This window comes from Heteronotia binoei, chromosome 1, assembly GCF_032191835.1.
Source record: "Heteronotia binoei isolate CCM8104 ecotype False Entrance Well chromosome 1, APGP_CSIRO_Hbin_v1, whole genome shotgun sequence".
In the NCBI taxonomy this organism is placed as follows: domain Eukaryota; kingdom Metazoa; phylum Chordata; class Lepidosauria; order Squamata; family Gekkonidae; genus Heteronotia; species Heteronotia binoei.
In genome coordinates, this window is record NC_083223.1 from 98,673,336 (window position 1) to 98,687,088 (window position 13,753).

Here is a 13,753-nt window from a genome sequence, read left to right on the forward strand (position 1 = left end):
AATAATATTTAATCAATTCTGGTTAAATATACTTCAGAAATCATTTGGCAGTTTCAAAATATCTCTACAGCCACATGGGGAGCATTAAAGACATACAACAGAAACATTAAGATGAGATTCTAAGGATAATTAGATTTCTACAGACCACATAAAACCGGTCATAGGTTGGATGTTGCCCACCAATTTTAAACATTCTATCAGACACAAATAAGAATAAAACAATATATTCCATGTTACTCCACAGTTATTTTTAGGAAGTTTGGGGTTATTTAAGCTGCAGTACTGCAGTCGGAGCCCTATGGTCATGACCTGAGTTCAATCCCAGGAAAAGCTGGTTCAGGTAGTCGGCTCCAGGTTGACTCGACCTTCCATCCTTCTGAGGTTGGTAAAATGAATACCCAGCTTGCTGGGGGGGAAGTGTAAATGACTGGGGAAGGAAATAGCAAACCACCGCATAAAAAGTCTGCCGTGAAAACGTTGTGAAAGCAACGTCACCCCAGAGTCGAAAACGACTGGTACTTGTACAGAGGACTACCTTTACCTTTTTTAAACATAAATTAAAATGGCCTATAAAATGGCAGAAATCAGCCCAGAGATGGAGGAACTTTCCCCTAATTCTATTTTCCTGAAGAAAATCACTCTCACCAAGCTGCTATTACTCCTGTTGGGAGAAAAGTAAACCCTGTATTTAAGTCCCCTCCCCCCACCGAAAGTAAAAACAGCTTGGTGGCAGTGGGCAGTTAAGAATTTTTAGCACTTAGACTCAATAGTCTTATGGTGGGGACCTCCCTCAGACCCAGTCACTGACACAAGTATAACTTGCAAGCTTATGCACATTTACTTGGAAGTAAGTCCAGTTTAAATAAGAAAGTATACCTTTAACATGCAGTTAATCCACAAGTCAATTTCAAAATGTTTTCCTCTCCACTGCTATAGTTATTTGAGCAGGTTTGGTAATGTTACTGGGTGTCAGACTGGATTTGTATGTATGTGTCCCAGTACACAGCCTGCTTCCACTCTCTCCATCTGCATTACAGCATAATGTTATGCATGTCTCCTAAGAAGTTCTATTTTGTTCAATGGGACAAATGTACGTAACAAATACTATTATTTACTTATCAAGCCCATGCTGCTACCGTATATGCCATTTTTACTTCTTGTTCTTTCCTCTTTTCTTCCCTACTCTTGATTTCTTCCACGAATATGGTTCCTCATTTTATTTATTTATTAGATTTATAGCCTGCCATTCACGTACAAAAGGCTTAGAGCGGGTGACAATAACATTCTTATTTTAAAATTATTAAAACTATTGCAATACTACTGGTAATTGGTACATTAGTACAAAAAAAGGGAAGCATGACATAGTGCCCCTTATCCAGGGGAGAATAGACATCATACAGAATGGTAAATGCAGAATAACCAACTGGAGAGGGAAAAGGGATGAGGGAAAAGGAAGGGAGGGATGCCAGTCTAGATGTAAACCACTGCTTTTCTCATCCATAGGCCTGGAGCAGGGGTGGCCGAACTTAATGTAAGAGCCACACAGAATAAACATCACAAGTTTGAGAGTTGCAAGACATGAACAAATACTACATATACGTTTTTATTAAAACTCTTAATACTGGACTCAGAGGCACTCAGCTGGACCTGGTGGTGCAATCAGCGACTTCCCTCCCCTACATGCTTTTCTCCCTTGGCTCTTGTACTTTCTTTCCCCCTCTAGGTCCCCTGGTGACCTAGAGGAGAAGAGCTTGCAAGCCTGCCTATTTCCCCCTCCTTCCCCCATGGCAGAAATAGTCACCTATTTCTGATTGAGGTCCAGATGCTACGCACACTTACACAAGAGTAAGCTGCATTAAATTTTCCCTTGACCTCTGGCAGCCACCCAATATGTGTGAAAGAGCCACATGTGGCTCCCAAGCCATGGTTTGGCCATCCCTGGCCTGGAGGAACATCTCTGTCTTACAGGCCCTGCAGAACTGCATCAGAGCCCAGATCTCACTTGTCACATTCTCAGGGTGCAGGCAGGCAGGAGTCCAAAGTCAGTCCAAGGTCAAAGTCCAGGAAGTCAAGCAGGAGCCAAGTCGCCAATGCAGAATCACAAACCGTAATCAGAAGTCAATGTCCAAAAGCCAAAAGGTCAGGGTGCCAAGGAAATCAAGCAGATCAGGAAGGAGCGTGGATGCAACCCAGAGAATGGACTTGTTGCTTCCACAAGGTTACCAGGTCCTGGGTGGGAACTGGTTGGCAATTCTTCCAGGTTTGTTAACCCTTCCAGCTCCTCCTCCTCAGGGTTCAGCAGAAAGTTCCACCAGGCCAGGGCCAAATAAGTCCTGGCTCTGGTTGAGGACAGCCAAATACTTTTCAGGCCAGGGATCACCAGTAAGTTGTTAACCACTGAGCATAATGCTCTTTGGGGGACGTACCAGGAAATTCAATCCCACAAATACATTGGTTCCAGACCACTTAGGGCTTTAAGTGTTAATACTAAAATGCTGAACCTGATCTGGTATTCGACCTGGAGCCAGTGAAGCTGATGGAGCACCAATTGAATATGGTCTCTAAATAGGTTTCCCATAAGAACAGGCACCATTGCCTTCTGGAACAGTTGAAGTTTCGGGGTCAGCCTCAAGGGTAGCCCTGTGCAGACCAAGTTACAGAAATCTAGTCTGGAGGTGACTGTTGCATGGATCACTGTGGCTAGGCCGGGTAACATAGGAAGGGAACCAATTGATTAACCTGACAGAAATTAAGAAACTCCAATCTAGCCACATTTGTGATCTGGGCCTCCATCAAAAGGATAGATATACCCAGACTCTTGGCAGCTAATGTTAAAGGCACACCATCAAGATCCAGGAGTTGGCAGCCTAGCCCCACATCCCCCTAGCCACAGAACCTTAGATGGATTTAATTTCAGCCAGCTCTGCTTCAATCATCCAACCTCAACCAAGTCTCAACCAAAATGTCTAGGGCAGCATTTTTAACACAAACCACAACCAAATGGCATTAAAGATGGATTAATAAATCAGATTCAAACCATGGTTTCAGATCCTGGTTTGACAGATTCTATGTATGTTACTGAAATAGCTCACATTCAGACAGACTCACTAACCACAGTTATTTTAACTGCATCTTGGTTTCCTGTTATGTTTGAACTGAGGCCATAATCTGACATCATGAAAAACTGTAGGTTATTTAATTTACAATTTAAGACAACCTACTCTGGTTCAAGTTCATTTTCCACATACAGGCCACAATGGAAAAATAAAATGACTGAATTAGAGAAGTAATTTCATAAGCACAAATCAAGCAGCTAAAATTTATCATTTCAAATTTAAAAAATTGATGGCATCTGTCATAACAAAGCATAATTGGATCTTGAGAATGCTAAAGCATAAGCTGCCAACCACTGTTATTTTCTGATGTTTTTAGCTTTAAAAAGTCCACCAGTTCCAACATCTAAAAATGCAGCAATATGTTATTAAGAATCCCTTGGTTTACAGCCTGTGCAGACCACCTGAAAATAAGTTATCACATAAATGTGCACAATGCCAATATTAAGCAAGAAAATCACTACATACTTGCACAGTTTGCTTTCTCCCAAGTGTCATTGAAAAATTTGGACAGGATCACAACAATCTGTAGCCTATCGGACATCAAGAGACTTTTGGTACACTTGCTCTCAGAGGTGTTCTGAAAAAGGTGGTGAGAAAAAGAGACAGAAAACATTGTTATACATTCATCCTTATGCAGGTCTTAACATTTCTTTAGCAGATCACAGCACACAGCTGTAAAGCACAGATTATCATGCTTCTTTTATTTTACCCAGGAGAAGAAAAATAGCCACTTAACAACAGGTTCTCCTGCTTCCAAGAACTCCACAGGGCAGAAAATCACTCAAAAAACAACAACCACATCTTAAAGGCTGGATGGAACCTGAAAAGCCTTGAAGTTCATTCCCCAGCCAAAGGGTTTTTCAAGCAATGCTCCCCCTTAAATCAATCTACAAAAATTCAGGACGTTGGATGCTGCCGGCAAAGAGAAGTAAATAACAGTAAGTTGCCTGTAGTGGAAATAGCTGCAGATTCTAAGCAAGCTACCCAAGCATCTTGCTGCAAATGAGAAGAAATCCTTAACTGGTAAGATAAATGTCACAGCAAAACAAAGAGGTTAAAATATTGTTCTGAACACTGAACTGCCCTGCAAGGTTCTTAGTGCATTCTCATTCAAAAGCTACCTTACAGCATGTCAGATCACTGATAGTTCTAGCATGGTGCTCTCTATATTGAATGGCAGCAGTTTACAGACAGGTCTTTGCAAAACCTGCCCACTTTTAACTGGAAGATGCCAGGACCTTCTACATTCAGTGCATATGCTCTGCCTACATATGAGCAACCATTTCATGGGCAACCAGCATTGTGACTGGAAATGATCTGAAATGAAGCAGTAATGGAAATCAGACACACCTTAAACTACTTGTATACTGGAAATACTGAATCTTCCGTTCAAAATTTTGAGGTGTGTAAACTGTAGAGAAGCTTGCATATCTCCTGAATAAGCAAGCTATAGAAGTCATTTGTTTGCAAATGGAAGCTTGACCTTCAAACATAACTTTCTACCTGAAGAGTTATTCTTAGGGTTGCTTTTATTATCATCACATAGTTGTTTCCCATCCTGGGAAGCTTTAAAAAAAATAGTGCTGAATGAAACAGTGGATGTTTCATTCTTTTTTAAAAAGAAGAATGTTTCTAGTCCTTATAGATGTAACAAGATGTTTGAATGAGCAATCACTGGTGAAACTGCAGAATCCTAAAGTGGTTGATGATCAAGCGATGGTAGGTGAGGCATCAGTACTCTGTATGGCCCATGATCTTGCCTATCACTAACGTAAGTACAACCAATTACACAAAAGAGTATACAATGCAAGATAAACTATATGCAAAAGATGAGATATTGGGTAAATCTACACAATTTATACAAGTTGTGGTATTCTACATTTCTTGGCACACGGGGGAAAAATGGCTAGGAAAGTACACTCCATGCATCTGAAGAAGTTAACAGACTCACAAGCTTTAAGGTGGAATAAATATATTTTTTTTATTTTTTTTTTTTATTTATTCGGGATTTGTATCCCGCCCTTCCCAGGAGTGGCTCAGGGCGGCTTCCAACAATAACAATTTAACAATTTAAATAGAACAATTAAATACTTCACATTTAAACATTAAAACCAATACATTTCAATTCATAAAAACAATGCAGCTTAAAACCAATAACATATCATTTTATATAAACAGATGGCAGGCCAGTTACGTCAAGTTCCATCCCGGCTAGGTGTAAGCTAGCCGGAAGAGGGTCGTCTTACAGGCCCTGCGGAATTGAACCAAGTCCCGCAGGGCCCTCACCTCTTCCGGCAGCTGATTCCACCAAGTGGGGGCCATAACGGAGAAAGCCCTATCTCGAGTGACTTTCAGGCGGGCTTCTTTTGGCCCGGGGATAGAGAGGAGATTTTGTGTTCCTGACCTCAGTGCTCTCTGGGGAACGTATGGGGAGAGACGGTCCCTCAGGTAGGCAGGTCCCAGGCCATATAGGGCTTTAAAGGTAATAACCAGCACCTTGTACCGGACTCGATACATCACTGGAAGCCAGTGCAGAGTCCGAAGACCCGGCCGAATGTGTCCCCACTTTGGGAGACCCAATAACAGCCGGGCCGCAGCATTCTGCACCAGCTGCAGCTTTCGAGTCCGGGACAGGGGCAGCCCCATGTAGAGGGCATTGCAGTAGTCCAACCTCGAGGTGACCGTAGCATGGATCACTGTTGCTAGGTCGTCGCGCTCCAGGAAGGGGGCCAGCTGCCTTGCCCGCCTAAGATGAAAAAATGCGGACTTGGCAGCGGCTGCTATCTGAGCCTCCATCTTTAAGGAAGGCTCCAACAGCACCCCCAAGCTCCTGACTCTGTCCGCCGCCATCAGCGGTGCACCGTCAAAAGCTGGCAGGGGGATCCCCCCCCCCGGGCCGCGGCGACCCAAGCAAAGGACCTCTGTCTTCGTAGGATTTAGCTTCAGCCCACTCAGTCTGAGCCACTCAGCCACGGCCTGTAATGCCCGGTCCAGATTTTCCGGGGCGCAGACCGGCCGGCCGTCCATCAGTAGATAGAGCTGGGTGTCATCAGCATACTGGTGACACCCCAGCCCATACCTTCGGGCTATCTGGGCAAGAGGCCGCATATAGATATTGAATAACATCGGGGAGAGAACCGCCCCCTGGGGCACACCACAATCAAGTGTGCGCCTCTGGGATAGCTCCCCCCCTACTGCGACCTTTTGTCCCCGACCTTCCAGGAAAGAGGAAAGCCACTGTAAGGCCAACCCCTGAATCCCTGCGTCGGCGAGGCGGCACGTCAGTAGCCGATGGTCGACCGTGTCGAACGCCGCCGACAGGTCTAACAGCATCAGCACCGCCGAGCCACCCCGATCCAGATGCCGTTGAAGGTCATCTACTAGGGCGACCAACACTGTCTCCGTCCCGTGTCCCGGGCGGAAGCCGGACTGAAATGGGTCAAGGATGGAAGCGTCCTCCAGGAAATTCTGTAATTGTATCGCCACTGCCCTCTCAATAAGTTTACCCAAAAAGGGCAAATTAGAAACCGGCCGATAATGTGCCAATTGGGCCGGATCTAAAGATGGTTTTTTTAGGAGGGGACGGACCACAGCCTCTTTGAGTGGCGTTGGAAAGTGCCCTTCCGTTAGGGATCTATTTATGATATCCCGCACAGGATATCTAAGATCCCCCTGGCAAGATTTAATAAGCCAGGAAGGGCATGGGTCCAATTTACAAGTTGTTGGGCGAGCCAATAAGAGAATCCTGTCAACTTCCTCCAGGCTGAGGGGTCTAAAGCCATCCAGAGTATAGTCCGAAGACAGGCTCGGGGCCTCAGGTTCGCTAACTGTCTCCAAACTGGCAGGGGGGTCGGGGCGAAGTGACGCGATTTTATCCGCAAAAAATTTCGCAAAAGCCTCACAGCCGATTTCCAATTCAATAGAATTTAACCTGCCTTGTGGCAGCGTTGTAAGTCCTCTAATTATATCAAATAATTGTGCCGGGCGCGAAGTTGCGGACGCAATCTTAGCCGCAAAGAATACTCTCTTTGCGGATTTGATTGCCATCTCATAGGCCTTCAAACTCTCTCTATAAGATGTTCGGGTCACTTCGTCTCGAGTACGCCGCCATTGCCTCTCTAGTCGTCTGAGCTCCCGCTTTTGTTGCCGCAGCTCCCGGTTAAACCAGGGCGACGGTTTCGGGCGGGGGCGCAGAGGGCGCCTGGGTGCGATCTCCTCAATGGCCCTGGAGAGCCCATCGTTCCAGGACTCTACCAGATCATCCAGGGAATCGCCAGCGGGCCAGGTATCCCGTAGAGCCGTTAGGAACCGTTCCGGGTCCATCAGGCTCCGCGGGTGAGCTAAAATACGCTCTCCGCCTAAACAGGTTTTGGGTGACACCTCCATACGGACCTTAAGGGCAAAGTGATCTGACCATGGCACTGCTTCCGTTGCAATATCAGTCACTGATATTCCGGCCACAAAGACCAGGTCTAACATGTGTCCCGCCTGATGGGTGGGTGTTGTAACAACCTGGGAGAGTCCTAGTGTCGCCATGGATGACACCAGGTCCATCGCCTGGCTGGACGCCGCGTCGTCGGCATGGACATTGAAGTCACCCAAGACCAAAAGCCTTGGGTGCTCCAGCGCCCAGCCCGCCGCGGCCTCCACCAGGGATGGTAAGGCGCCGGCCGGTGCGTTAGGCGGTCGGTACACCAGCCAGATCGCCAACCCCTCCCCAACATCCCACATCAGGCCAACACATTCAACGCCCGGAATCTCTGGAGCCGGAAGAGCCCTAAAGGAGTAAGCCTCTCGTATGAAAAGTGCCACCCCACCCCCCCGCCCGCTAGTCCGTGACTGATGAAAGACCGAGTATCCTGGGGGGGCGGTCTGAGAGAGAGCTACCGTCTCCCCTTCACGCACCCAGGTCTCGGTCACGCAAGCCAGGTCCATGTCCTGTTCGGTCAGGAACTCCTGTAGGACAGAGGTCTTATTATTAATGGACCTGGCATTGCATAACACCAGTGACGGAGGCGGGTGATTCAACCTTCAATATTGATAATCTTTAAGGTGCCCTGGGACTTGTTTTATTTTTCGTGGAACAGAATTTAGACTGCTTGTGCATATTTTAAGCAATTGTTGCACAGTAGCTAGAACAGGGGTGTCAAACATGCTGCTCATGGACAAGATCCAGTCCGCAGAGGGCTCAAATCCATCCACTGAGCAACTTCCTTCTCCTGCTTCTTTTTCCAGGGTGGCTGCTGCAGCTACACAGTAGCTTGCTATTTTCCCAGCTCCCTTAGTGGCTCTTTGCTCCTTGTTTCCTGCCTCTTGCCATCCCCCCCCCACCCCTCACTCTCCCTCACACATAAAAACAGGCACACAGAGAGCTCCATGGCTGCTTCCTGCAGGAGAGCTACAAAGACAAGTCAGCCAGTCTCTCTCTCACACACACATAGCTTCTGCTTCCTTCTCCAGGGCTGCTGCTGCTCCTCCTCTTTTGAGGAGGAAGGGAGGAGGAGGAAAGAGAGTCCCATGGCAGTTCATGATGAACATTTTATTCCAGGTATAAGCTTTTATGTGCAAGCACACTTCTTTGGATGGAGGGAGAGATTCTTCTGACAAGCACAATGTACACTGAGGAAATTATTTTGGCTTATTCTGAAAAGTTGGTTAAAAAAAAAACTGGACTTCTCTGTTCCTATCTGGACTTATTTTCTTTTGAAAAGACCCTGATTAGAAATTAGAACACTTGGATTAGAACACTTATATCTTGGAGAGTGGAGTGATTTCAGATGCCAAATGATAATAGCACATACTGGTAATGAGACAGGAAAACAAGCTCTCAATTCAGTCCAGGAGAATGCATTGTCTTGAGCAGCGGTGGCACCAGGATTTTCGGTATCCCAGGTGAGGCACCCACACCCACACCTGCCCCACTACCCCCACTTAGCCCCTTCCTCCTCCTCACTGCCACCGCAACCACCAGCCACCTGCAGCACTCCTCACACACGCCTCACAAGTTGAATCATGCTCCTCTCCAACTCGCTCCTTGGCCCCTGGCGCTGCTGCTGGGCTTTAATCAGCCAGGCTGGCTGCAGCTTCCTGCGCCACCAGGCTTCTTCCAGGCGGGGGCATCTTCCTCTTCCTAGCCTGCAGGAGTTCACCCCGGCTGGTGCCCCCCTGTGGCGGGATATCACTATAGGCAGCTGCCTACATTGCCTACTGGTTGGTGCCAGCCCTGGTCTTGAGTTTCATTATCAACTGCAATTCAGCAGTCTCTCTTTCTAATTTCCTTTTGAAATTCCTTTGTAAGAGCACTGCTACTGTCAGCAACTGAATGTGGTGGTTTCTAATGTCAGACTTATGTCCATTTACTCTTTGCTTCCTCCAGGACTGAATTCTCCTGGATGGAACTGAGACCTGGGTTTCCTATCTCATTATCAAAGCCAGTATCTCCATGCCTACCATCCCTCTGCATTTCACACCTAATCCAATCAAACCTGCTACTGTCATTCACCTGCTATTGCCATTCTACATCTGAAATCACCTTTATAAAGTTTAGATCTCCGGTACCTCGTGTTGCATTTAATGGCATGCCCTGCCCAACAAAAGTGACATTTGTGTCAGATCCAGCCCTTGTAATAAACGAGTTCAACACCTCTGTGATAGAATATCTGACTTTTCACCAGAAAGAATGGCACTCAGCAATGACACTCACTGGATGATCTTGAGACCATAGCATGTCTTTAGATGAAACTCCTTGGACAAAGGGCAGGACAAAATATAGTGCACTCACACTTTATTTTATTTTATTTTTTTTAAAAGAACAGATTAGACACAGCCTATCTAAAATGGCTTTGGTTTCTGTCTATACGTGATGAACAAGAACTACACACCTACCCTTGGTATGATTTATGCCTTACCAATATTCATAGTCAAGAAGAGAGAAATGATCAAGAATCACTCTGCTGCTCAGCCTGAGTAAGACATGACAGGACCACTTAAAATTCCTATATGGAAGCACTCTTATCTCATTTTAAACAGCCCCACAAGTTTGAGGCCATGTACTGCTATACATCCAGAGAAGTCAAAGAATTTTGTTTCCTTACCACCACAAGGTAATCTATCCAAACAATATATATATACACATCACATTTTTTATTCCACCACTCTTCTGTGGAGCTCAAAATGGTATATGTGGTTGTTTCCTTCTCCATTTCACCCTCATAATAAACATGTGAGGTAGGCCAGAATTAGATAAGGCAGCAGCCCAAGATCGCCCAGTAAGATTTATAGCCAAGTAGGGATTCAGGCCCAAGTTTCATTTAAGCCCCCCCCCCAACTTTTCCTTTTACTCTTTTGGAAAAACATCTGACAGCAAAAATTACAGACTGTGCAGAAAATAATATTTAGCATTTTTCATATGTTTATCCCACATGAACTACTTTTAAGCAGACATGGCTGACTGTACTTCACATCAACACTGTGACAGAATTAGTCAGACCCAGATTCATTTCCCTCCACTGAAAAAATCTCTGTTTTCCTGTCTCTAATGCAAAGCATCAATTGGTCTAGTCATATGCAGCAAACAGAACAGTCAATAGGATTACGAACACTTTCCGAAGACAACTGAGTGTTCAGTTTCAGGGTCATCCAGTGAGCTTCACTGCTGAGCACGGATTAGATTCTTCTTGCCTCTGGCTGAATTCAGATCCTTTAAAGTAAACTCAATAACCTTAGTACCAACCTGCATCATTTGTGGCTATTCCTGTGCAGGCCTACCTCACCTTTAATGTGGAATAGACAACTGAAAATCCACAGCTTGCCTACCTTTACCACAATCCAATATTGGTAAACAATCTCTGTTATCTGTCTGTTTCTTAGTGAAACTCAATATGGCTGGTCAACTCTGCTGTTTTTGGTGTATCATTTGACTGAATCATGGTACACTAGGTCAGCACCGGCAAAAATGAATGTCAAGGACATACATAAAGCGCAAGTCAGAAATCTTACCCAGAACTGCCAAAAACCACTACTGAGTCTCAAGCAAAGATACCCTCTGGGTGTTCCCTTATGCCACTCAAACCACAACCCAACTGTTCTGTGAAAACAGTGCACATTACTTGACCAGCTCCACAGCCCTCCAATCTGAGCAGGGTTTCCAGAATGTCATCTAGTCTCCCCTTCTAGCAGTCTTGGGCAACTCTGCCCTCTTAAATCTTCCAAGAAGAGAACAAATTAGGGTTGCCATCTCCAGGCTGGGAAATTCCTGGAAAGTCGAGGGCAGAGCCTGGGAAGGTTAGAGCCTACAGAGGGGACACAGCTCACCAGGGATGAGATGTCATCGATTCCACCCTCCAAAGATGCCATTTTCTCCAGGTGGAACTGATCTCTGTAGTCTTGAGATCAATTATAATTCTGGGAGATCTCCAGGACCAACCTGGAGACTGGCAACCCTAGAAACGCATCTTTTTCCTCCACCAGTCCCTCCTCCCACCTCCATGTAGTAACTCTGGTTTTACCACACGTCAGTCAGAGAAGTTACTGAGGTCCCAAAGTACCGTACTTCCTCATTTACAATGCAATTACTGCCATTTCTGGTTTTTTTCACTCTGGGAATTGTTTTTAGACAGACAACGCTTCAGAGATCAGGCCCAACATATGCTATAACACAAAATAAAATAAAATAAAACCCCGGACCACACTGAGAATCCGGAAGCAAGAGAAAGAAAGCGTATCTTTCCCAGCACCACACACTCCACCCCCAGTAGTTCCTGAGAAAAGGCTGCTGCTTGTTGATAATCTATTCCGACAAATACGCAAACGCACCCCTACAGCCCTGGTGATGTTCTCCAGCAGGCTGTTGATCTCCCGGAACTGGCGATAGCAATTCTGACAGAGTCTCACGGGACGAGCGCTCCGCACCAAGCAGCCTGTCAACTTCACACTGCTGTTGGCGAAGGCAGCCAAGAGCTCCCTGCACTCCGGCTCCAACTCGAGCAGGTCCCACAGGGACTCCAATCCTAGCAAAGAAAGGTCCTCCGCCTCGTCCAGCAGCTCTAAGGACAGAGGCAGGCGCCAGCCCCCCAGAGCCCTGCCTTCCTGGCCGCTCGGCAATACGAAGTGTCGGCTAGGAAACAGGCTGTCCCCGGAGCAGAGGCCCAGCAGGACCGCCGGCACCAAAAGTATCGTCGCCGGGCCCATCTCTGCCACCCGCGCCGGAGGAACCGGCACCGCCTTCCTATTGCGACTGCCGCGAGAACCGAAACACGGTCACGTGCAGCCGAGAAGAAAATTGTCAACATTCAGGAACTAAGTCTAACGCGTGCTCTCATTGGCTGCTGTGGATTAGACGTGAAATTTTCGCAAGAAGAGGCGGAGCCAATCCGTGTCTCCAGTTCTTAGGCGTAGTATGAGATGGTGGGTTTACTCTAAAGTGGGAATTTTGTTATTATTATAAAGTTGTTGAGGAAATCCCCCCCCCCATTCATGAGGTTAAACAATTTTATAAGATCAATAATATTGGTACGTAAACATTAGTAAATAAATCTAAATATATATATATAATGCACTAGGTTATACGTTTCTAAATATTTACAATTGTGCCTATAATAAAGGCCCTCTTGCATTAATTCTGGAATTTTTTCGGCTTTGGGGATTAGTGAACCTCAACAGAAAGAAGGCGCCGGGATGAATATTCTACAGCAGAGAATTACTTGCTTCTTCAATTACCCTCTAAAAACTTACAATCACCGTGTTAAAGGTGTGAATAATTTTCTCGTTTTCAGGACTTTCCGTTGTATGTTAAGTGAGGATTCGTGTCCTTTTTATTATTGCGGTTAATGGGGCACCTCCACGTGAGGCGCCTCTCGAAGGATGTGATCTGATAGGCGTGGCAATTCGGAGGGGGGTTTCCAAGATTTCAACAAAATTTCTCTATTGCAGTGAATCTGTCTTGATGGTGCTGCAGGGAATTTTGGGGGTAGGATCAACTTTTCAGAAGATGTCATATCTATCTCTCACTAAAACTGAAGCAGATAAATAGTTTAGGCGGGTGCCATTTTTCTTCTCATGTGCTGTGCTTATATATTGTAAATGTATTTATTTTACATTATAGTCCACCTTTCTCAATTGTACTGAGTGGATTACCCAGAGTGAGTCAATAGATGGGACATTGACTAAACAGTACAATAGAATTAGGATTGTAGAACCAACCAGAAGTCTAAAAATAGAACTGAAGCATAAGTATTAATGCCACATTAAATGATGCAAAAATTGCATAGTAGGATCCTAGTTTAAACATTAGTATAGACCACGGTAATAACAAAAAAGATAAATGTTCAAAAGATATCTACACCCAGAGCTTTTTCATGTAAAGGAAACTTTTAAAACAACTTACCATAGTGCTCCTAAAATTCTCAGTGTTTGTAAGTGGTATTGTTAGAGCACAAGGGTGGCCAAACTGCGGCTTGGGAGCCACATGTCACTCTTTCACATATACTGTGTGGCTCTCAAAGCCCCCACTGCTGCATCGGCCAGCTTCAGGAAGGCATTTGTCTCTTTATATCACTTCTCCATGTCAAGCTAGCCAGTGGCTTGGACAATGCATTTAAAGTTGCTTTCTTTCACCTCTCCTACCCTCCCCCCTCTTG

At 45.6% G+C, this 13,753-nt stretch overlaps 1 protein-coding gene across 1 annotated transcript in view; it reads right to left on the reverse strand.

The window, feature by feature from the left end:
* OSTM1 (osteoclastogenesis associated transmembrane protein 1) overlaps positions 1-12,532 on the reverse strand; it is a 28,502-nt gene extending 15,970 nt beyond the window's left edge. Inside the window, exons 1-2 of the mRNA XM_060237839.1 lie at positions 11,931-12,532; positions 3,582-3,693 (exon numbers count right to left, since the gene is read on the reverse strand). Coding sequence (XP_060093822.1) covers positions 3,582-3,693; positions 11,931-12,305 — 487 coding nt within the window. The 5' untranslated portion in view covers positions 12,306-12,532. The remainder of the gene's footprint in view (positions 1-3,581; positions 3,694-11,930) is intronic.
* Positions 12,533-13,753: the final 1,221 nt, after the last annotated feature.